The sequence below is a fragment of the Macaca mulatta genome, chromosome 1, assembly GCF_049350105.2.
Source record: "Macaca mulatta isolate MMU2019108-1 chromosome 1, T2T-MMU8v2.0, whole genome shotgun sequence".
NCBI classification, from domain to species: Eukaryota; Metazoa; Chordata; class Mammalia; order Primates; family Cercopithecidae; genus Macaca; species Macaca mulatta.
In genome coordinates this window covers 232,923,061-232,947,395 of record NC_133406.1, presented here as the reverse complement: position 1 = coordinate 232,947,395, position 24,335 = coordinate 232,923,061, and the positions used below count along the sequence as shown (strand labels likewise).

At 46.5% G+C, this 24,335-nt stretch overlaps 1 protein-coding gene and 1 long non-coding RNA gene across 3 annotated transcripts; one reads left to right on the top strand and one right to left on the bottom strand.

Annotated features, from left to right (window-relative positions):
* Nucleotides 1–1,337: 1,337 nt before the first annotated feature.
* Nucleotides 1,338–7,026, bottom strand: UTS2 (urotensin 2). 2 transcript variants are annotated; one of them, XM_077992593.1, is made up of 5 exons: nucleotides 6,757–7,026; nucleotides 6,353–6,375; nucleotides 4,263–4,376; nucleotides 3,354–3,397; nucleotides 1,338–1,594 (listed from the first exon to the last, which is right to left on the bottom strand). In XM_077992593.1, the coding sequence occupies exons 1-5, from the start codon at nucleotides 6,879–6,881 to the stop codon at nucleotides 1,478–1,480; spliced, it is 423 nt and encodes a 140-aa protein (XP_077848719.1). In that variant the 5' UTR covers nucleotides 6,882–7,026; the 3' UTR covers nucleotides 1,338–1,477.
* LOC144336612 (uncharacterized) lies at nucleotides 4,300–23,747 on the top strand. Its single transcript, XR_013408579.1, has 3 exons — nucleotides 4,300–4,627; nucleotides 4,740–4,951; nucleotides 23,305–23,747. It is a non-coding gene; the product is annotated as an uncharacterized LOC144336612 (long non-coding RNA).
* Nucleotides 23,748–24,335: the final 588 nt, after the last annotated feature.

The following is a 24,335-nucleotide window of genomic DNA, read 5'->3' as shown; positions in this document are numbered from 1 at the left end:
TTCACCGTGTCAGCCAGGATGGTCTCAATCTCCTGACCTTGTGATCCGCCTGCCTCGGCCTCCCAAAGTGCTGGGATTACAGGCGTGAGCTACCACGCCCGGCCAAGTTCTTGATGTCTTTAGGGTAAACTCTCTGAGACCGGTACTCTCTAGGAGACTTGTGATGGTCAGTGACAAGATTGACACAGTTGCGTGTTGCTGTTTGGTTGATGCAGACCCCTCTGGAATGTGGTGGGATGTCAGAGCTCAATGAGAGAAACGAGTTTCTCATAAACGTCCAAGCCTCCCCTAAACCTGGTTCTATGTGAGACCCACACAGAACTCTCAGGAGTTCACACTGTATCTTCTATACATACATAAACCACATTTATACAGATGTATTCACGGAATAGAAGTCGGTACTTACACAGTTTTTAAAAATTTGTAAGCCAGGCTCTTTCTTCCACAATCTTAAATCTTGCCTCAGCTTTCTTCTCTCTATAAGAGACATCAAGGTGCTTTTCCCAGTGTGAGAAACTGTGATCCTTGAGCTCACAGAAACTGAGATTATACAAGTTTCAATGTTAAAAGATTAAAATCGTCAAGTGTTAGGACTTTGGTCAGCCGAGAGAAAGGATCTCAGCGCATGAGCTTCCCCCACGAACTTCAGAAACCAACGAGCATCAGACGCTTCCGCCCTTCATCTCAGACACCCGTAACTTTGAGATTTTTCCACGCTAAGATACTGGTTTCTTTTTATTTTATTTTGTTTTATTTTTATTTATTTTATTTTGTTTATTGTATTTTTTATGTTCTAGACAGTCTTCCTTTGTTGCCCAGGCTGGAGTGCAGTGGTGCGATCTCCGCTCACTGCAAGCTCCGCCCCAAAGGTTCAAGCGATTCTCGTGCCTCAGCCTCCTGAGTTGGGACTACAGGCACCCGCCACCATGCCCAGCTAATTTTTGTACCTTTGGTAGAGACAGGGTTTCATCATGTTGCCCAGGATGATCTCAAACTCCTGGTCTCAAGTGATCCACCCACTTCAGCTTCCCAAAGGGCTAGGATTACAGGCTTGAGCTACTGTGCCTGGCCATGATTTATTTTTTAAGTAATATGTTGTCTTTTTTAAGGGTCAAGAGGCCATCATAGCTAAGATAATATAGTTTATTTAAATGATTTGTCATTAAACAAGTTTAACTTTCGTGACTTTTTCTTAATGTTTGCTTCTGTTCATTCATTAGCTTTGCTTCTGAATTTTCAAAGAATTCTCTAAGAGCAAATGGAAGAAAAGAATAATTATAAATTTTCAGGACACGTTTATAGGGAAAATAACCACTCATGATATGTGCAAAACATAGAGGATTTATTTTCCAGGTAATAATGAACAGGGTGTAGTTTGCCTAGTTTTTCTCCACACTGTTTTCAAATCAAGCATTGTAGTATTTTTTGTGTTTTAAGATGGGTGTTTCTGAGCTGACTAATAGATGCTCATTTCACTTCAGACACAGTATTTCCAGAAGCAATCAGGAGTCTCACGTTTCTTATGTGGTTTCCTGATTCTGGCCAAAAGATGACTCAGTAAAATGTCAGGATCTTGTCCAGAGAAATCCTGAAACTGAAACAATCCAAACAAAAAAACAGGTAAGTTACCAATGAATGAAGAGTCCTATAAGAAAAAGGAATCTTGAGTCAAGACATTGGACTTCTTAAAAGTATTTGTGTTTTTCCCTGGATTGTAATTGTAACAAGAGTGTCCCAGGCCCAGTGGGGCTCCTGTGCCCACCTCCCCACCTCTAATGAGTGTCCTTCCAGTCTGTTCAGCTCAGTGATTGTCCTGAATTTTCCTAAACCCTCATTGACTGACTTCTATTTAAATCATGTCAGTTGCTAGGCGGGTGGCTCACGCCTGTAATCCTAGCACTTGAGGAGGCTGAGGCGGGCAGATCACTTGAGCCCAGGAGTTTGAGACCAGCCTGGGAAACATGGTGAAACGCCGTCTCTACAAAAATTAGCTGAGTATGGTAGCAGGCTCATGTAGTCCCAGCTACTCTCGGGAGGCTGAGGCATTAGAAGTGCTTGAACCTGGGAGGTGGATGTTGCAGTGAGCCGAGATCACGCCACTGCACTCCAGCCTGGGTAACAGAGTGAGACCCTCTCTCAAAAAATAAATAAAAAGTAACATATTCTATGCATTTATTGTCTTCTGTGTATTGTATGTATTGTGTGTATTATATTGTGTTGTGTTGTGTTGTATTTTTTTTTTTTTTTTTTTTGAGACGGAGTCTCGCTCTGTTCCCTGGGCTGGAGTGAAGTGGTGCAGTCTTTCACTGCAACCTCCACCTCCTGGGTTCAAGTGATCCTCCTGCACCAGCCTCCCGAGTAGCTGGGATTACAGGTGCACGCCACCACACCCGGCTAAGTTTTGTATTTTTTGTAGAGACAGGGTTTCGCTATGTTGCCCAGGCTGGTCTTGAACTCCTGGTCTCAAGCGATCCGCCTACCTCGATCTCCCACAGTGCTGGGATGACAGACTCGTGAGCCACCACGCCCAGCCTCCTGCACATGGTTCATGTCAATGTCTGGAGCATGGCCTTCTTCCACTAGGTGTTACCTTGCAGTGCCCGTCACACTTTCCCATGCCTGTGAATCACCTGGGGATCTTGTTAAGATGCAGATTTTGCTTCCACAGGTCCTAGGTGGGCCTAAAATTCTGCATCCCTCACTCGCTTCCAGGCGCTCCCAGTGCTGCTGGCAGTGGGCCGCATGTTAGATAGCGAATGAGAGCACAAGTGGATGCCAGGCTTGAGAGCAGGGACCTCACCTATTTTTTTCATTCTTTCACAACTTACTTGATTTACCCAAAACAGGCACTGGGTAGGTTCCTGTTGCATTCAGATCTTATATCAATCACAATTCGGAAAAATTAATGCTTTGAAATAATGCTGGCCTATTATTATTATTATTTTGATATGAAGTCTCACTCTTATCCTCCAGGCTGGAATGTGATGGCACTATCTCGGCTCACTGCAACCTCTGCCTCCCAGGTTCAAGCGATTCTCCTGCCTCAGCCTCCCAAGTAGCTGGGATTACAGGCGCCACCAAGCCCAGCTAATTTCTGTATTTTTAGTAGAGACGGGGTTTCACCATGTTGGCCAGGCTAGTCTCGAACTTCTGACCTCAGGTGGTCCGCCCGCCTCAGCCTCCCAAAGTGCTGGGATCACAGGCGTGAGCCACCGCGCCTGGCCATGCTGGCCAGTTATTTTAAGGTGTGGTTTCCACCAAGAACACTTCTCTAGTTCATGAATTCAGAGTCCTGTAAAATCAGTACAGAATGTTCGCCTTTTTAAACCTAAGTCATGAATAGAGTCACTTACCTTTCTCAAATTTCCTCTTGGGTTAAAAATGTTGGTACTCGAGTCTGAAAAACAGTTTTGAAGCCAGTTCATCAGCTCTGTTGTTTCTCTTGTATGCTTGTTTTAAAATATACAAAATAATATTACTAAATTGTGTCTAGTTTCTGGTCTTTTTCCACATTGCAGCAACCTTTTCTTGAATGCAGACAGGCACTCCTGTTCTTATCCGGAGTTCACAAAAGTCATTGCATTGTCCTCAGTAACTTAACAGTGCAGTGGCTTATCAAACATACAACAAAAGGACTGTATTAAACAATGCCTACTAAAAGGCTCAATTTTTTTTTTTTTTTTTTTTTTTGAGACAGATTACAGGCGTGAGCCACTGCGCCCAGCAAAAGGCTCAATTTTGTTTCCAGAACTTCTTAAGCATTTGTGTCCATGCTTGGAGGAATGTGGCCATAGGGGAATAAGCTGACATTTGATTAATGACTTTCTGTGTGACTCAAGGAGCATTTTACTTGCCTTGACTCACTGACTCTTCACAAGTTACCTTCTGAGGTGGAAACTTAATCATTCCTGATTATAGATTAAGAAACTGGAGTACAGAAAGATTAAGGTTTCAGTAAGTGGGAAACTAGGATTTTAAATTGCACTCACTGGAAACTGGAATAATTACCACCAACCCCTACCCCCCAAAAATAAAAGTCCACACAGAAAGACAAAATGCTGAGGTACCAAAGAGCACGGTGCATGCAAGGAGCTGCTGGGGAAAAGAAGGTTGCACAGGCCGGGAGGGGAGAGTATCGGTAATTACTTATTTTATATAGTTCATCTTTATATTCCAAAATAGGGCTCTACCTCTTCTAGATGACAGACGGTAAGTTCAGTAGCAATTAAATCAGACATGCTATAAACATGAGAAGCATTTACCTGCTTTCCTGAGACTATCCCCTCTTTCTGCACCCAGCAGCATCTCTGGCAGTATCTGCAGAAGAGAAGCTCTTTCTAGCTCCTCCGAAGTTAACGGCGCATCTTCATGAGGTGCTACAGAGTAAAAACAGACAACAATTCAGTTCATCCAGGTGGTTATGTCTGTTCCTCGTGTCTTTGGAGAGTACCAGAGACAGGGAGATGAACACTAGAAAAACGTCCAACGCTAAGTTCACGACGTGTCATCAGTGGTGTTCTAAAAGAGGCGGAAATGCTACCAGCCCATGTGCCAGCCGGCAGAACGGGAAGCCGGGAGACGTGGATCTGACGCCCGCATGATGCGCCAAGCCCCTCGATTGCCTTGAGTAAGAGCTGAGGGCTGAGCCACAGCCTCTCTCAAAACCATTTTGGTTCAAAACGTCTGACTCTCCCTCATTTCTGCTTAACTACTGCTGCCTACTGCCTTTTTGCTTTTAGATATTTGGGCGGTGAAATTGGAGAGGAAAAAGAAGATTGTTTACGACCTTCCTGTAAAGCCAGTAGGATGGTATCACCTCTTCTCTTACTGAACTTCAGGATTTCAATACAATTATTATACTTAGAATCGGCTTCAAACTCATCAGTAAGGAACTTGATTGTGGCGTTTCCTATGTGAAATGTGGTCGACCAGATGGCATATAGAATGCATGGTAAGTGTGCTTAAGGTATGTGGAAAGGGCACTCCGGAGTGTGCTGAACGAAGTGCGTGTGAGGCGTGGTAAATGCAGACCTGCTGCTGTGTTGCGATTCGAGGCTGTGGGAGTCAGGGTGGGAGGCCATGTGTGGCACCGGCATGCCGCAGGCTTACAAATAGCTGCAACCTTGATTGGAGGACAGTGAGCAGATCATCATAAAGGCATCTGAGCACATTCACAGCACTTCTGAAGACTGTTAATAAAAATCTATAAAATTTGATCATCTATAAATGCTGACAGGAAAGCTCATTTCTGGAGAAATCAATGAGAACAAATTCTGAGATAAGCTGCCACTTGTTTCGAATTTGTGTGAGATGCTACACTCATTTCAGCTAAGTTTCTTAAATTATTTGTAAAGTTTTTAAGATGACAGTAGTAACTATTTCCTTTTTTTATTTCATCTTGAGATGTGTGCTGTTTCTTTGTAAAGAGAGATTCAGTAAAGTTAATGCCTGTGTTTAACTGTTAAGAGGACAGTCAGTGATCATCTCAGTGACTCGGGAAGTTGGTTGACAGTGCCTGATGACAGTGCTTGACGATCATCAGAAAGCTGCTCGGGATGAACTTTTAGAGACTAGAAACTATAAAATCCTTGGCTTAGAAGAGGATTTTTTTTTCTTTATTTAAAAAAAGCCTAGAAGTACTCAAGATTAAAGATAAGATTAAATCTAGTTAAGTTTTTGATGGAACCTAATCCCCAAGCATTAGCCTTCTCATTTCTTAAACTAAATGGAAAGATAATGGCAAAATGAGAACTTACCTGACTGATATGTATTTCTTTAACTCAACTTAGACTTAAACTGAATTAACATAAATCAAAAGGAAATGATCAATACACTCGGAAGGCTGTGAACTCCCTAGCTCCCCAGTTTGTCATTTAAAAACATTTTAGTAAACATTTTTGTTTCATAGAACACATATCAGATTTTTTAAACATAAGGCGAAACAAATAAACCCGTTATTAATCTATAATTAGAACAACCAGTGCTACATTCAACCAGTTTGTTTAAAGTAAAAACTAAAAGTAATGATGTTTTAAATTTCGTGCAATTTTTAAAATTGGAAAAAAATATATATCGCCCAAAACAAGAGTTTCAACTACAGAGGTAACATGAAACAAGCAATTCTCCTCTTCTCCTTTTACATTGTAGAGAGAGAGAAAAAAAAAACCTGTATCCATTACTACATCTAAAATGTGCTGTAAGGATCCTTTAATATTCTTTTCAAAGCTGGGACTATTGATAGAACAAGACTCAAGACTCCTTTGAACAGGAATCCCATTCTTATCTCTAATATTGAATTTAAGACTGGTAAAGGCTCTTTCAAGACTAACATAAGGGAAAAAAAAAATCTTACCTGAGAGTTGAAGGGATACTTCCCCGGAGTCAAGGAGAGGAAGAGAGAAGAGAGGATTTAAGAATCCTATGAAAAGCAAACAGCAGGAGGCCAGCTTATACATGATTGCTACGAGACGGACGTCTTCCTTCTTGGCTTCTGTTGTAGAGAGCTTTCAACTCGCTCCTTCTCATTCTGCTCACTGATTATATATATGATCCTATGACCTCACATCATCCTCTCCAAAAAAAAAATAAAATGAGTTTATTGGCTACAGAGGCTAAAAGGCAATCACTTTGCATTGATGTCATTTTTCAAGGTAACAAGTCATAGACAATAAATTAACTGTCTTGTTGCCTAGTGTACAAAGTAGGTATTATATGAAGAACAGTGAGTTTATAAATCTGGCAAAAGAGCTAACTTACAGCAATAAATCATGAATTAAAGAAAGGATTGGATATGAGTTGAAGTGGCCAAAGCAAAGAGACGTGGATTTATGAGTCCGAGCAGAAGTGACGCAGAGCATAAGATGAAATACGTTGGGATCCATTTTTTAATCTTTCATGGGTGAGTAGATGAGTTGTCATGGTGTGTTTGGGGCTGCCATCCCTGAAGAATGACAGTCTGTGGATTAAAACTTAAAACCAGCTATTTCCTTTAAAACAGTGAAAAGTTAAAATACATAGCAAACATTGCTCAAGGCTCAAGACAATTGTGTACGTACACATGGCCTCATGTGAAGCCGCAAGCACTTGAGTCTTCAGAGAAAGGAAATAACTTCATAAAGTTGATGATTATTCAGCGAGGAGGGAGGAAGGACTTACACCAGAAAACTCGCTGATAAACATTTCCAAGATGTGCCCTCTCCTCCCAGCTGTACTCTGCCCAGGCTGGTCCAAGCCCGGACGGGTGGAAAGGTCTCCTGACCGGTGTCCTGAAGTCTGCCTTCGGGCCTGCCACAGGCTCAGCACAGCAGAGGGATGCCAGGGGCATCTGTGTAAGTCCGATCATGGTAGTTCTTTGCTCAAAACTTTCTGTGGACCTAAACACAAAAGTTACAAAGATAGGCCAGGCACAGTGGCTCAAGCCTATAATTTCAGCACTTCGGGAGGCTGAGGCAGGAGGATCACTTGAGCTTAGAGTTCAAGACCAGGCTGGGCAGCATAAAGAAACACTGTCTCTACCAAAAATATAAAAATTAACCAGGTGTGGTAGTGCATGCCTGTATCACTTTAGTCTGGGAAGTTAGGCTGCAGTGAGCCAAGATCACCCCACTGCACTCCAGCCTGAGTGTCGGAGAGAGATCCTGTCTCAAAAAGAAAAAAGAAAAAAAAATGGTTACAACGCAATGATAGAACTACTAGGGGAAAAACACATGAACACCTTCACAACCTCAGGTTAGGCAAATATTTCTTAGACAAGACACAAATCACACAGGAAAAAATTGAGACAAAAAAAGTTTAAGAGATCTGTGTACCTCAGGGTGACTCTGATTAATAACAATGTACAGTTGAAGATTTCTAAAAATCAATTTTGTGTTTTCATCACAAAAAAATGCTAAGAATGTGAAGTAATACACAAGTGAATTTGCTTGATTCAGCCATTCCACAATGTATCGAAACATCATGATGGGCCAGGCCCAGTGGCTCACACCTGTAATCCCAGCACTTTGAGAGGCTGAGGCAGGTGGATCACCTGAGGTCAGGAGTTCAAGACCAGCCTGGCCAACATGGTGAAACGCCGTCTCTACTAAAAATACAGAAATTAGCCGGGCGTGGTGGCAGACCCCTGTAATCCCAGCTACTCGGGAGGCTGAGGCAGAAGAATTGCTTGACCCTGGAAGGCAGAGGTTGCAGTGAGCCGAGATCGCACCACTGCACTCCAGCCTGGGCAGCAAGAATGAAACTCCATCTACAAACAAACAAACAAACAAATAAGTCATGCTGTATACCATAGATTCCATTTTTGTAAATCAATCAATAGATAAATGAACAAAATTGATAAACTGGACTTTATCAAAATTAGAAACGTTCGCTCAAGATACTGGTAAGAAAATGAAAAGGCTGAGCAGGGCACAGGTCACTGGAATCCCAGCATTCTGGGAGGCCGAGGCAGGCAGATCACCTGAGGCCAAGAGTTCGAGACCAGCCTGGCCAACATGGTGAAACCCCATCTCTACAGAAAATAAAAGAATTAGCCAGGCGTGGTGGCAAACACCTGTAGTCACAGCTAATCGGGAGGCTGAGGCAGGAGGATAGCTTGAACCTGGGAGGCGGAGGTTGCAGTGAGCTGAAATCATCCTGCTGTATTCCAGCCTGGGCGATAGAGTGTGACAAAAGGTTTGAAAAAGACTTCACAAGAGAAGATATGAAAGTAGCTGTAAGCACAGGAAAAAAAAATATCATTAGTCATCAGAGAAACACAGATTACCATCACAAGGTGCTGCTCCCACGCCCACCATTATGGCCGCCATTAGAAAGACTGACAATACCACGTGTCCTGGGGAAGATAGAGAGGCACCTGGGCTGCTTACACGTTGGATGGGAAGTGAGTGGTACAACCCCTGGGGAAAACATACACTAACTGTGCAGCCCAGAAATACCTCTTCTAGGTATATACCCAAGTCATTTGTACACAGATAAACCTTCATAGCAGCTTTATTCATAATAGTGAAAAGCTGGAAACAATCCAAATGTCCTTCAGCAGGTGCATGGGTAAAGCAGCTGTGCTATCTCACACAATGGAATTCTATACAGCAAAACAACGAAACCATTCATAAACCCACATGGAAGCTACTCGGGAGGCTGAGGCAGGAGGATAGTTTGAACCTGGGAGGTGGAGGTTGCAGTGAGCTGAGATCATGCCATTCAAACAAAAGGTTTGAAAAGGACTTCAGGCTGATCTTGAACTCCTGGCTTTAAGTGATCCACATGCCTCAGGCTCCCAAAGTGCTAGGATTACAGGTGTGAGCCACCATATCTGGCCATTATTATTATTATTATTATTTTGAGACAGGATCTCACTCTGTCACCCAGGCTCGAGTTCAGCGGCATGATCATGGTTCACTGCAGCCTTGACCTTCCAGGCTCAAGCAAATCTACCTTGGCCTTCCAAATAACTGGAACCACATGGATGAATCTCAGAGACTTTCTACCGAGCAAAATAAGCCAGGTCCAGAAGGGCATGTATTACATGATTCCATTTAAATGAAATTCTTCACAAGGAGCAACAGGAATTTCTAGCACCAAAGTTACCTGGGGCCTGGGATGGGAGATGGGGGAATGGATTACAGGGAGACAAGGGAACTTTTAGAGGTGATGAAAATGTTCTATATCTTGATCAAGGCAATGGTTATATGGATTTATACATTGGTCAAAACCCATCATTTAAAATGAGTGCATTTTACTGATGTAAAAAAATCTCCATTGCTACCTCATTTCATGTCTGACCTCTCCTAATACTACTTTTCCCCAGCATTCTCCACTCCAGCCATTCTCAACTCCTTGCTGCTTCATAAGCACAATTCTGCCACAGGGCCTTTGCACTGACTGGCTGACCCGTCTGCCCGGAATGCACCTTCCCTGACAGGTGCATAGCTCTTCCCTCACCGTCGTCAAGTGTTTGCCAGAATATTCCCTTTACATGAGGCCTTCCCAGGCCAACCCACCCCAATCTACTCTTGCCTTACTCTGAATTTTCCACATCACAGCTCCTTCTAGCACATTATTATTATTATTATCATTATCATTTTTTTTTTTGAGACAAAGTCTCACTCTGTTACCCAGGCTGGAGTGCAATGGTGCAGTCTCAGCTCACTGCAACCTCTGCCTCTTGGGTTCAAGCAATTCTCCTGCCTCAGCCTCCCAAGTACGCAGGATTACAGGCGCGTGCCACCATGCCCAGCTAATTTTTTGTATTCTTAGCAGAGATAAGGTTTCACCATGTTAGCCAGGCTGGTCTTGAACTTCTGGCCTTAAGTGATCCACCTTCCTCAGCATCCCAAAGTGCTGGGATTACAGGCGTGAGCCACCACATCGGGCCATTATTATTATTATTATTTTAAGACAAGATCTCACTCTGTCACCCAGGCTTGAGTTCAGTGGCATGATCATGGCTCATTGCAGCCTTGACTTCCCAGGCTCAAGCAATTCTACCTTGGCCTTCCAAATAGCTGGAACCACAGGCACATGCCACCATGGCCAGCTAACTTTTTTTCCTTTTTTTTTTTTTTTTTTTTTTTTTTTACAGATGGGGTCTCACTGTATTGCCCAGGCTGGTCTCAAAATCTTGACCTCAAGCAATCCTCCTGTCTCAGCCTCAGCCTTCCAACCCTCTGGGATTGCAGGCACAAGCCACCATGTGTGGCTTTTTTATTTTTTATACAGACAGGGTCTTGCTATGTTGCCCAGGCTAGTCGCAAACTCCTAGGCTCAAGAGCTTCTCATGCCTCGGCCCCGTGAATTGCTGGGATTCCAGGTGTGAGCCTCTGCACCTGGCTGTCACACTATTTTATGTATTTATACTTTACAGTAGGCAGACTCCATAAATATTTGTTGAATCAGTGAGTGGGGCACCAGCCCTATGGGAGTCTCTGTTTAGGGGAAAGAACAGTGAACAAAATAAAAAGTTTCTACTCTCATGAACTTCCTGACTGGAGGCAATAGACAACAACATTAACATACGCTGTAGGAATAGTTTATTGCTATGAAGAGCAGTAACAGGGAGACAATACAGGGGCAGGTGGTCAGGGCAAGTGTGATTTCAGAGAGAGCCCTCGGGACGCCCTGGGAAAGGGGCATCTGAGCAGGAACCCAAAGGAACAGGGCAGCCATCCGTTCAGCAGTGAGTGGAGTGTGGAGCCTCCAGCGAGAGAAGTCGGGAAGCGTGGCCTCCGAGGAAGACGAACTGAAAGAAGATTCCTGTGAGGGCAAATAAAGCAAGTGAAGAGAGTCCCTGGGGGGGCCCTGCTGCTGACAGCTGGGGAACCTTCCTGAAGGCCCAGGCTGGCTGCGTAGGAGTGCCTGGAGGCCTCTGCAGGGGTGCTCAGGGCGAGTGCTCGCACACTGTCCTCTAAGATGGGAAGTGCTCGAATCACTTAAGACTCGTTAACTCTTTCGACAGATATTTCTCAGCACCCCCCGATCCCCAAGCAGGGTCGGACAGAGGACGGAACCTAGCGTCCAAGAGAAACCACTTCCGTTCAATTTAAGAAAACAGTTGGGCACGGTGGCCCACGCTTGTAAGCCCAGCACTTTGGGGGGCCGAGACAGGTGGATCACCTGAGGCCAGGCGCTTGAGACCAGCCTGGCCAACATGGTGAAACCCCATCTCTACTGAAAATACAAAAATTAGCCGGGAGTGGTGGTGCGCACCTGTAATCCCAGCTACTTGGGAGGCTGAAGCAGGAGAATCGCTTGAACCCAGGAGGCGGGGGTTGCAGTGAGCCGAGATCGCGCCACAGCACTCCAGCCTGGGCCACAAAGGAAGACTGTAGGAAACGAAAAACAAAAAAGAAAGAAAGAAAGAAAAGAAAGAAAGAAAACGAAGCATGTTGGAAAGACACTGGATAGCTTCCAGAATCCCAGGAAAAGTGGAGGAGCAGGGCCCAGGATCCCACAGGCCTTCTGACCTCTGACCTTTGCCCTCAGCGACTTGACTCGCCCCTCTTCCTACCCACCCTTGCTCTCCCCACAATCCCCCATCTCTCCTGTAATTCAGCCTTTTGGCCTCAATGCCCAGAATAAGTGCATTAAGTGTCAAAATGTAATTTTAGTAATCATTAAAATAGTAACTAAAAGATTTTAAAAACTTGGAAAATATAATTAAAGAACTAGAATATCAGGTAGTTACTACTATGTTAAAAAAAAAAAGATGAGCTTGTGGGCAAGCACTGGTGGTGTCATTTTACAGAATTAAAAATAAAGAGATTTTTTTTCTTTTCTTAAAATGTTTTGGTGGAGCATGGTGGCTCACGCCTGTAATCCTAGCACTTTGGGATGTTGAGGCAGGAAGGATCGCCAAACCTAGGAGTTTGAGACAAGCCTAGGCAACACAGTGAGACCCTGTCTCTACAAAAAATACAAAACTTAGCCGGGAGCAATTGGGCACCTGTGGTCTGGGCCACCTGGGAGGCTGAGGTGGGAGGATCACCTAAGTCTGGGAGGTTGAGGCTGCAGTGAGCTGTGATCACACCATTGCATTCCAGCCTGGGCAACAGAGTGAGACCCAGTCTCAAGACAAAAGAAAAAAAAAGTTGTTTTACATTGTCGGTCTGTGTATTACATGTGCATGTTTATGCACATGCGTGTTTATATATGTGTAAAGCACTCATGAAGTCTCACCAAGAGGAAGCAGGGACTCAGGCCAAGAGACAGGGAGTCTTTGAAGACCTGTGAGGACCATTTCAAAATGAGGTGGGGGGTGAACTCCTGGGTTCCAAGGAAGAGGCTGTTTGCCAAGCTTTGTCATTCCCTGGTGACTCAGGGGGTACTTCTGACGGTTATTAGTGATGGTTTTACAGCATGGCCTAATTAAGTTACTCCTAAAGGCTTACGCTTAAAAGAAAATTAGCTTCTTTCCTTCAACAGACCATCAATGACAGTGTCACCTTGTCCCAGAAATGTACTGAGCACGTCACTCCACCCTAATGGCCCTTGCATTAAGCAGCATGGCTTCACATCTGTGCCAGGACGTACATGAACAACCACCACCCTGAGAGGTGGGATTCCTCTAATTAACTGCAAACAAAGTACATTCTGAAAAGAGAGGGGCATTTTCTGCGTGTCATAAAGAAGTAAACCATTAATATTTGGGGTGGCTTTTGTCCATGGAGGACTCCTATCCGCTGGATAAGCATGTCATAAAAATTACAAACCTCTTTTCCGTTTTTGTTTTGAAATTGATCTAAACTCCCTCTCCCTGCTGATACGTTTGCCCTTGTATAATATGATCATAACTTCTAGTAATTATTATTATTTTTTGACGTAGAGTCTCACTCTGTCGCCCAGGCTGGAGTGCAGTGGTACGATCTCAGCTCACTGCAACCACCACCTCCGGGGTTCAAGCGAGTCTCTATTCTCACGCCTCAGCCTCCCGAGTAGCTGGGATTATAGGTGTGCACCACCACACTCAGCTAATTTCTGTATCTTTAGTAGAGACAGGGCTTCACCATGTTCACCAGGCTGGTCTCAAACTCCCAGCCTCAAGTGATCCACTTGCCTCAGCCTCCCAAACTGATGGGATTACAGGTGTGAGCCACTGCGACCAGCTGGTCATAACTTCTGAATATGAGGTTACGTTGATTCTCTTCGGCTATGGGGATTCCATGAAGAGAAATTGATAGGAATTGACTTTGCCAAATATTTAAAGCCTATTCACTGATTGCCAAATAAATATCAGAATTTGGGGTGATCTGTGAGGAATATGTGTGTTCTTCGAATACTGCAATGTTTGTACCATTTTTATGCGCAGACTTGGGTCCAGAGAAGTTCAGGAAGCCTGAAACCAGGGCAGCTCATATTCAACTGACATTGGACTTCTGAACTTCCTGCAGACATCATCGGGGTCCATTCTTATTTGTATTAATGTAAAATCATAGGTTAGAGGCACTCAGATAGACTTTTAATTTATATTAAATTTTTTAATTTTTATTTATTTATTTTTTTTGAGACAGAGTCTCGCTCTGTCACCCAGGCTGGAGTGCAGTGGCCGGATCTCAGCTCACTGCAAGCTCCGCCTCCCGGGTTTACGCCATGCTCCTGCCTCAGCCTCCCAAGTAGCTGGGACTACAGGCGCCCGCCACCTCGCCCGGCTAGTTTTTTGTATTTTTTAGTAGAGACGGGGTTTCACCGTGTTAGCCAGGATGGTCTCAATCTCCTGACCTTGTGATCCGCCCGTCTCGGCCTCCCAAAGTGCTGGGATTACAGGCTTGAGCCACCGTGCCTGGCCAAATTTTTAATTTTATCTAATCTACATGAATTCTAGATTTCGTTTCTCGTCACCTATATTTCAGATAACCATTTGGCTTAAGCGACTACTGAATGCCTCATGTGTCAGCTGCAGCAATAACCCCTGGGGGTCACAGGCCCAGTGCTGGTCCCCTCAGGAGATAGTGGGGAGAATGGTGGGGGCTTCACAGGAGAGGTTCTTTTCCTGCAGAGGGTCAGCATAGGCTTGCAGGAAACGTGGAGAGGGCCTCGAAGCTAGCTGAGAGGAAGAGTCTCCAGGCAGACGGAACAGTGAGTGCAAAGGCCCTGGGGTCAGATGAGGGAACAGCCTGAGCCATGCACCCAGCATGTTTGCCAAGGACTAGACATAGCCAGATAAAACCAGAGATCAGTGGGGCTATGTCACGTGACCCTATTGAGGAATCTGGGGTGTTGTTATTTAGTAGCAATGAGAAGCTTGGGCATGGTGGCTCATGCCTGTCATCTCAGCACTTTGAGAGGCCGTGGCGGGCACATCACTTGAGCCCAGGAGTCCAGGACCAGTCTTGGCAGCATGGTAAAACCCTGTCTTTACAAAAAATATGAAAAATTAGCCAGGCACAGTTGCATGCACCTGTAGTCCCAGCTACTCAGGAGGCTGAGGTGGGAGGATGGCCTGATCCCAGCAGTAGGAGGCTGCAGTGAGCCAAGATTGAACCACTGCATGCCAGCTTGGGTGACAGAGCGAGATCCTGTCTCTCTCTCTCTCTCTCTGTGAGTTTGTGTATATACATATACACACACACACACATATATATGTGTATATATACAGATATACAGATATATACATATACAGAGAGAGTATATATGTATGTGTGTATATATATACACACACACAGAGAGAGAGGTGTGTGTATATATGTGTGTGTGTGTGTGTGTGGTGTCTGTGTATACATATATATATAGCAATGAGGAGACAAAAAGAGTGTTTGTTAAACAGTGAGTAACGTTATTCACTCACTCATTCAACAAACATTGAGCATGTGCCAGGGACTGTGTGGGGTACTAGGGATGTAGCAATGAACAAAACAGACAAAGCCTCACCGAGTTTGTGTTCAGTGTCAGGTGGTGATCAATGCCACAGAGAACTGAGTAGGTTCAGATGGGTGATGGGATGGAAGGGCTGTTTTCCTGGAGAGGGTCAGCATAGGCTTGCAGGAAACGTGGAGAGAGCCTCACAGCCAGCTGAGAGAAAGAGCCTCCAGGCAGACAGAGCCGCGAGTGCAAAGACCCTGGGGTGGGATTGTACTAGGCCTGTTTGAGGAACGGCCAGGAGGCCCGTGTGGTTCAGAGTGCTCAAGGGGAAGAAGGGTGGCAGTTGAGGCCAGAAAGATGCAGAAAGGCAGGTCACATAGGCTCTGGAAGCGACTGTAAGGAATTTCCGTTTTAAAATGAGATAGGAAGGGCCGGGCGCAGTGGCTCACGCCTTTAATCCCAGCATATTGGGAGGCCGAGACGGACAAATCACGAGGTCAGGAGATCGAGACCATCCTGGCTAACACGGTGAAACCCTGTCTCTACTAAAAAATACAAAACATTAGCCGGGCGAGGTGGCGGGCGCCTGTAGTCCCAGCTACTCGGGAGGCTGAGGCAGGAGAATGGCGTGAACCTGGGAGGCAGAGCTTGCAGTGAGCTGAGATCCGGCCACTGCACTCCAGCCTGGGCTACAGAGCGAGACTCCATCTCAAATAAATAAATAAATAAATAAAAATTTAAAAGTAAAATAAAATGAGATAGGAGGTCCATTTTGAAGAACAGTATGACACAATCTAAATTGTGTTTTATTTCTATTATTATTATTTTTCAAGACAGGGCCTTACTCTGTTGCCCAGGCTGGAGCACAGTGGTGCGATCACTAATCACTGCAGCCTCAAATGCCTGGGCTCAAGCCATCCTCCTGCCTCAGCCTCCCAAGGTGCTGGGATTACAGGCATAAGCCACCATGGTCAGGCCAAATTATGTTTAAAAGGCTCGCTCCAGGCTGGGCCTAGTGGCTTACACCTGTAATCCCAGCACTTTGGGAGGCCAAGGCAGAAAGATCACTTGAGATCAGGAGTTCGAGACCAGCCTGGCCAACACGGTGAAACCCTGTCTCACTAAAAATACAAAAAGTAGCTGGGCATGGTGGTGGACACCTGTAATCCCAGCTACTCGGGAGGCTGAGGCATGAGAATTGCTTGAACCCGGGAGGCAGAGGTTGCAGTGAGCCAAGATCGTGCTACTGCACTCTAGCCTGGGTGACAAAGCAAGGCCTTGTCTCAAAAAATAAATAAATAAATAAATAAAAAGGCTCACTCCAGCCTTTGTGAAGGGGTCAGATCTCTGCATCTGCTTTGAAGGAAGAGGTGGCAGTACATGCAGGAGTGCTGGATATGAAAGAGGAACACCAAGGATGATCCCAAAGTTTTGGGCCTAAGAACCTGGCAAGGTGATGTTACCTGTAACCAAACTGTGCAATGAGTCTGGAATAGGTTGGAGGGGATCGTCAGTGATTTGGTTTGGAAGCGTTGGTTTGGGGTGCCTGTTTTAAACCCCTGCGAGAGAGGTCAGGAAGGCAGCTGAATGCTGGCAACTTTGACAGGAGCTGTTTTTGTGGCCTAGGGGGTTGAAAGTCTGGTTGGGGTGGGTTCAAGAAACAAAAGCGGGAGGAAGGCGGAAACCATGAGCACCAAGTCTTTTGCAGAGTCTTGCTGGAAAGGGGGCAGAGAAGAGGGCCGGCAGCTGGAAGACGCTCTGGTGTCACGAGAGAGATGGTTCAATAAAGGCGATCATGTAGCTGGGTCTTCTTGCAGTGGGCTTGACCCGATTTGCCTTTTGCACACAGTGTCCTCACAGCAGCCTCTGCAGCAGGCCCCAGGTCAATGCTAGTGAGTGGCAGAGCCGAGCCTGGCCCCAGGCAGCCAGGCTTGGTGCCTACCACTGCCCTGTCCCTCAGAAAACAGTCCCCTTTCCCTGGGACAAAAGGTGGAAGCGAGCAGGTCCCCAGGAATGGTTTGGCACAGCGTCTGGCAGGTGGCGTGGAGCGTGAAGAACATGTGAGGGCAAACTCTGTTCATATTTCTACTTTAGTGACAAGTAGGTTTTGGACTTCAGGATTCCCCGAGGTGCCGATGGCCAGAATACTGGTTTCTAATAAAAGACCTCTTTTTTTTTTTTTTTTTCTGAGATAGATTCTCACTCTGTTACCAGGCTAGAGTACAATGGCACAATCTCGGTTCACTGTAATCTCCCTGCCCTGGGTTCAAGCGATTCTCCTGCCTCAGCCTCCTGAGTAGCTGGGATGACAGGCGCCCGCCATCACACCTGGCTAATTCTTGTATTTTTAGTAGAGATGGGATTTCACCATGTTGGCCAGGCTGGTCTTGAACTCCTGACCTCAGGTGATCCACCCACCTCGGCCTCCCAAAGTGCTGGGATTACAGGTGTGAGCCACCGCACCTTGCCTAAAAGACCTCTTTCTTCTGAGAAAAGCAAAGCCCTCACCATGGGCCTGCTGGGCCAGGCCTCTCCTCCTGCAGTTCTCCCACCATGTCTCCTGCATGCTCCTATATCTGGGCCTAAGTCCATTTACTGTTGCTGTAAAGAATACCAGAGGCTGGGTAAATTATTAGGTTGGTGCAAAATTAATTGCGATTTTTGCCATTACTTTCAACAGCAAAATCTGCAATTAATTTTGCAGCAACCTTAACATTAAGAAAAGAGGCTTATTTGGCTCACAGTTCTGCAGCTTGTACAGGAAGCATGGCGCTGGCATCTGCTTCTGGTGAGGGCACTGATGGCAGAAGGCAAGGGGGAGCTGGTGTGTGCAGAGACCACATAGCAGGACAGGAAGCAAGAGAGCGAGGGGAGGGGCCAGGCTCTCTCAACAACCAGTTATCTCAGGAACTAACAGAGCAAGAATTCACAGGCCGGTCGCGGTGGCTCAAGCCTGTAATCCCAGCACTTTGGGAGGCCGAGACGGGCGGATCACGAGGTCAGGAGATCGAGACCATCCTGGCTAACACGGTGAAACCCCGTCTCTACTAAAAAATACAAAAAACTAGCCGGGCGTGGTGACGGGCGCCTGTAGTCCCAGCTACTCGGGAGGCTGAGGCAGGAGAATGGCGTGAACCCGGGAGGCAGAGCTTGCAGTGAGCTGAGATCCGGCCACTGTACTCCAGCCTGGGTGCCAGAGCGAGACTCCGTCTCAAAAAAAAAAAAAAAAAAAAAAATTCACTGACCGCCCTGCACCCCAGGGAGGGCATTCATCTATTCATCAGGGTCCACCCCCATGACCCAAACACCTCCCACTGGAGCCACCTCCAACACTGAGGATCAATTTTCAATTTCCAAACTACAGCAGGACCTTTGCACCGGCTGTTCCCTCTGCTTGCAATGCTCTCCCTCCAATAGCTATGTGGGTACTGCGTTCACCTCCTTTTAGTCTCTCCTCAAATAAGTAGGCGATAACATTCCCAGTAAGGCCTACCCTGACAGCCATTATTTATTTTATTTTATTTATTTTAGACAAAGTTTTGCTCTTGTCACCCAGGCTGGAGTGCAATGGCTCAATCTCAGCTCACCGCAACCTCTGCCTCCTGGGTTCAAGTAATTCTCCTGTCTCAGCCTCCCGAGTAGCTGGGATTACAGGCATGCACCACCGCGCCTGGCTAATTTTTTATTTTTAGTAGAGACTGGATTTCTCCATGTTGGTCAGACTGGTCTCAAACTCCCGACCTCAGGTGATCTGCCCGCCTTGGACTCCCAAAGCGCTGGGATTACAGGCGTGAGCCACCAAGCCCGTCTGACAGCCATTATTTAAAATTGCAGTCTGCCGTCTTTTACCCCTGTATTTCCTCTTACCCTGTCTATTTAGAATGTTCTCCCATCTCACTTACCACATTTTACTTTTTACTGTGTGTATCAGGGTTATCATGAAAGCAGGGAGCTCTGTCTGTTTTGCTCACTGATATATCCCAAGTGCCTAGAACAGCGCCTGGCCTTGGTGGGCACTCAAATGGCATTTACTGAATGAATGAATTTTGGGAAATCCTTTTAGCCTGGTGCATGGGCTCTGTATTTATTTTTATCTTATTTTTATTTATTTTATTTAGTTTCCAGCCCAAATTTAATGTCTAGTTATCCATTGCTGCGTAAGAACCCCCCATCCCCACCAAAATATATTGACTTAAGACAACCACCATTTAATTGGTTCATGATTCTATCTGTGGGCGAGCAGTTGGGGCTGCTGTGGCCCGGGGTCACTCATGTGGCCCCAGTTGTCTAAGACGACCTGGTTCGCCCATCTGGAGGCTGGTGCCGGCTGGCAGTGGGGCCTCCCTCTCCACACGGCCTCATCCCCCAGGGGGTCTGCCTGGGAGAATTCACAAGGCATCTCAGGGCAGCAGGAGGGCAAGAGTGGAAGCGTCAGTGTGTCTCAAGGCACTTCCTCTGCGTTCTCCAGGTCACAGCGAGGCCTCAGGCCAGCCTGGATTCAAGGGCTGGTGTGTGTGTTTGTGTAGGCTGCCATCACAAAGTACCACAGACAGCTCCGACAATGTAAAGTTAGTTCTGCAGCTCTGGACTTCACGCCAGCTTCAGAGTCATGTCCCTCGGCACCACCCACACCCATCCTAGGCCCTGAACTTTCTCCTCTGCTCATGGTGCTTTTGAGCCGTACAGAACTCAACCTCATCTCTGAGACGCAGCCAAGGGCTCCACTGAGCTTTCCCCCTCCTCCCTCCCAGGGAGGCTAAAGGAGGGAAGGCACTTACTACGCTGCAGGCTGGCCCGCCTCCTCCACCCAGGATAGAAGTTCAGGGCCAGCGTGTGATGCCAGTGCCAGTGCCACACTAGGGCTGTGACATGTCACCCCATTGAACCCCGCCATCATTCCATCCCCAGGGCCGACCACGGTACCGGGCCTGGAAAGGGCTCTATCACTGACGATCAAATTAAGTAAGTGTTTTTGTTTTTGTTTTTGTGTTTTGAGACAGAGTTTTGCTCTTGTTGCCCAGGCTGGAGAAGAGTGGCGCGACCTTGGCTCACTGCAATCTCCACCTCCTGGGTTCTAGCGATTTTCCTGCCTCAGTCTCCCAAGTAGCTTGGATTTCAGGCATGCACCACCACACCCAGCTAATGTTTGTATTTTTAGTAGAGACGGGGATTCACCATGTTGGTCAGGTTGGTCTTGAACTCCTGACCTCAGGTGATCTGCCCACCTCGGCCTCCTAAAGTGCTGGGATTACAGGCGTGAGCCACTGCGTATGGCCGAAATTAAGTAAGTTTAAAACACATTATTGATTCTGTTTGCAAAAAAAGGGAGATGCGCAAAATAGGAAGAACTTAACACAATTAGATATTGCCTGGTATCGTGCACTGAACTGTGTTGGCCCAAAATTTATATGTCAAAGTCCTAAGCTGCAGTATTTCAGAATGTGACTCTATTTGGAAAGAGGGCCTATAAGGACATCATTAATATAAAAATGGGGTCAGCCGGGCGTGGTGGTTCACACCTGTAATCCCAGCACTTTGGGAGGCCAAGGTGGGCGGATCACGAGGTCAGGAGATCGAGACCATCCTGGTTAACATGCTGAAACACTCTCTTTACTAAAAAAAAAAATACAAAAAAAACTAGCCAGGCGAGGTGGCGGGCGCCTGTAGTCCCAGCTACTCGGGAGACTGAGGCAGGAGAATGGCATGAATCCGGGAGGTTGAGCTTGCAGTGAGCTGAGATTGTGCCACTGCACTTCAGCCTGGGTGACAGCGAGACTCCGTCTCAAAAAAAAAAAGATAAAAATGGGGTCAATCAGGTGGCCCTTCATCCAATAGGCCTGGTGTCCTCATAGGAAAAGGAAATTTGGTCACACAGAGTCACATCAGACACACATGCACACGGAGAAAGGATCATGTGAAGACACGGGGAAAAGACAAACATCTACAAGCCAAGAAGAGAGGCCTCAGGGAAGCCGCTCCTGCTGACACGCTGATCTTGAAAAAATAAATCTGAAGGCCAGGCGCAGTGGCTCACGCCTGTAATCGCAGCACTTCGGGAGGCTTAGGCGAGTGAATCCCTTGAGGTCAGGAGTTCGAGACCAGCCTGGCCAACATGGTGAAACTCTGTCTCTACTAAAAATAGAAAAATTATCCAGGCCTGGTGGCGGGAACCTGTAGTCCCAGCTACTTGGGAGGCTGAGGCAGGAGAATCGCTTGAACCCGGGAGGTGGAGGCTGCAGTGAGGTGAGATCGTGCCATTGCCCTCCAGCCTGGCCGACAGAGCAAGACTCCGTCTCAAAAATAAATAAATAAATAAACCTGAGAAAGTAAGTCTCTGTTGTTTAAGCTCCCCAAGTCTGTGGTATTTTGTTACAGTAGCCCAAGCGTACTCACACAGCTGGTTGCAATGAAGATGTATTAAATCAGACCAAGAAAAAAAATTAGAAGAGGATTAGCACAAAATAGCTCACACTTTCAAAATGTTGCTTCTCTCCCTGCGCAATAGCTTCTACATCCTGAACACGAATGCGTAGTTCTGCCAGCACATCCACAAAAAAAGGCTGTCTTCTGCTTTTCTGTGCTCTGACAATTTTGTTAATGAGAGTGTCTTGCCGGGTTAGCCTTCTCCTAATGCATGTTCCTTTCCACTTTCACGGCAGAGTCTCTACGATAACGCCTGTACTGATTTATTGCAAATAGGGTGACGGCTTTCTTGTGGGTACATGTTCATCCAACCCAGAGATAAGGCCTCATCCAGTTGCAGGAGGATGAGCTTGGGTTTTAGAATCCTAATTTTTGCTTCAGACTCACAGGAGGCAATTTTATATTCTACCAACATCTATTGAGGCAATCTGCAAGCACTCGGCCCTGTGGGGTAGCAGGGAGTGTGGACATCAGGGAACTGACTTGTCAAGGGTACCCCCTGGGGTCTGTGGGGGCAGTGAGGGCCAGCCAGCAGACACACCCACCACAGTCCACAAGCCTGTCTTCACCCGTGAGGGCCAGAAGGCCCACACCCCTGTCGCCCTGTGTGGCAGTGAGCAAACAACCTAGGTGGCCTTGGCATGTTCTCTATCAGTGGGATAATGATGATGGTATCAATATTTATGCAGGTGTCCCAGGGCTCTGTGCATTCTGGGGGCAGTGCCATGGTCTAAATATATCCTCCAAATTCATACATTGAAGCCCTAGTTCCCAGTGAGATGGTATTTGCAGGTGAGACTGTTGGGAGGTGATTGGAGGTAGATCAGATCATAAGGGTGGGGCCCCCATAATGGAATTAGTGCCCTTATAAAAACAGGAAGAGACAAGAGAGCTCTCCCTGCCTTGTGAGGACACAGGAAGAAAGAAGGCCACCATCTGAAAAACAGACACCAAATCTGACGGTACCTTGATCTTAGACTTTGCAGCCTCCAAAACTGTGAAAAATGCATGTCTGTTGTTTAAGCTCCCACTCTATGGTATTCTGTAATAGCAGCCCTGACAGACTAAGGCAGGCAGCACATGCCCAGTGTCTCTAGGAAAGAGGTACAGAACTGCAGCAACACCCCTTTTCAGATGACAGAGGCTGCCCAAGGTGGAGAGGCCTGCCAAGGTCCTGCAGCTGACCTTGATGGGCCTGCAGTGGGAACCCAGGTCTGGCAGGACTGTAGGTTCCTTTCACTGTATTTGACATCCCCTCAAATGACCTTGACCATCTGGGAAGGTGGGAGGTGTGTGACTGAGCCCTTTCACAGGCAGCCCCCAGTGGCTGGGGTACCGCCACTGTGGAGGTGCCCAAGAGAAGCAATTGTGTGAGGTTGGACCACATGGCTCTGCCCATGCCTCCCCAAAATAGGGGTGAGCACATGCGGAAAGGGCTGCATTCCTAGTGATGAGAGTGCTATTCCACAGGCCGAGGTTTTCATAACATACTTTGAAAAACAGGCCTTGAAAATACTGCCTTTCTAGGGGACCATGTGGGCAGCCACAGACAGGCTGAGGCTTAACTTCCAGGCATCATTTTTCTTGCAGAAATGTCCGTCACCATCCTGGTGACCTAGAAGGCTACTGCACAAAGAAGAATGGGCTGCCAAGGAGCGACGTTCCGGGTCTGGATCTAGTCCAGCGCGGGCTGTGTCATGCACCTGAGTGATGGCCAGCGGAGAGGAAGGCTGACGTGGAAATAAATATCCGCTCCGTTTATTGATCTGATTCATCCAATTACCTAGGAGGTTCGATTGAGAGAGGTCCAAGGAAATGACTCAAATGTCACCTGAATGATGCCTGAAAGGCTTCAGCCAGCATTTTTCTCCTATCACTGTTTTCAGAGGAGACTTTTAGTTACCAAGAATATTAATTGCTGCTGAGAGCCGGGTGTGAAGTTAAATGGAAATGAAAGCCCCCAACAGCTGTGCTCCGTGTGATGGCTCGGCGGGGAGAATGGATGCTGAGCTGAACTGGGCCAGCTGGCTCATTTTACTTGACAGTTTTCATTTCTATTTCTTCTCTTTAACTCATAAATAATGGAACATCGCTGTTACATGCTGAGTTGTGTCCCCCCAAAACTCACATGTTGAAGGTCTAACCCCTGGCACCTTCGAAGGTGGCTGTATTTGGAGACGAGCTCCTCAAATAGGCAAGTAAATTAAGGGAGGCCCTGGTCCATTAGGATTGGTGTCCTTATGGAGAGGGGATGAGGACACAGACACACAGAGGGACGACCGTGTGAGGACACAGGGAGAAGAAGGCATCTACAAGCCAAGCTCAAGAGAGGCCTTGTCGGGTGGAACCAGCCCTGTCAACACCTTGATCTTGGACTTCCAGCCTCCAGGACTGCAAAAATGTCATTTCTGTCGTTGAAGCCTCTCAGTCGGTTTGTTTGTTATGGTAGCCCCAGCAAACTAAGACACTACCCTTGACACCTCTATTCCATTTCCAATCTGATCACCAAACTGAGTAAATTCTGCGTAGCGCATCCAAGGACCTAACAATTCACAGAGGAATTTGATTTTTCAGGTGAGAAAACTTTCTTGTCCACTGAAACAGTAGCTAAGCTTTGGTTT

What these genes read in the sequence shown, in the direction of transcription:
- UTS2 (XM_077992593.1), bottom strand. Translation starts at nt 6,881, where the DNA reads ATGGATCCCAACGTATTTCATCTTATGCTCTGCGTCACTTCTGCTCGG. An exon ending in AGTATCCCTTCAACTCTCAG is followed by an intron (nt 4,377 to 6,352) that starts GTAAGATTTTTT and finishes TTTACTCTGTAG; the next exon opens with CACCTCATGAAGATGCGCCG. An exon ending in CAAGAGGAAATTTGAGAAAG is followed by an intron (nt 1,595 to 3,353) that starts GTAAGTGACTCT and finishes GGATTGTTTCAG; the next exon opens with TTTCAGGATTTCTCTGGACA.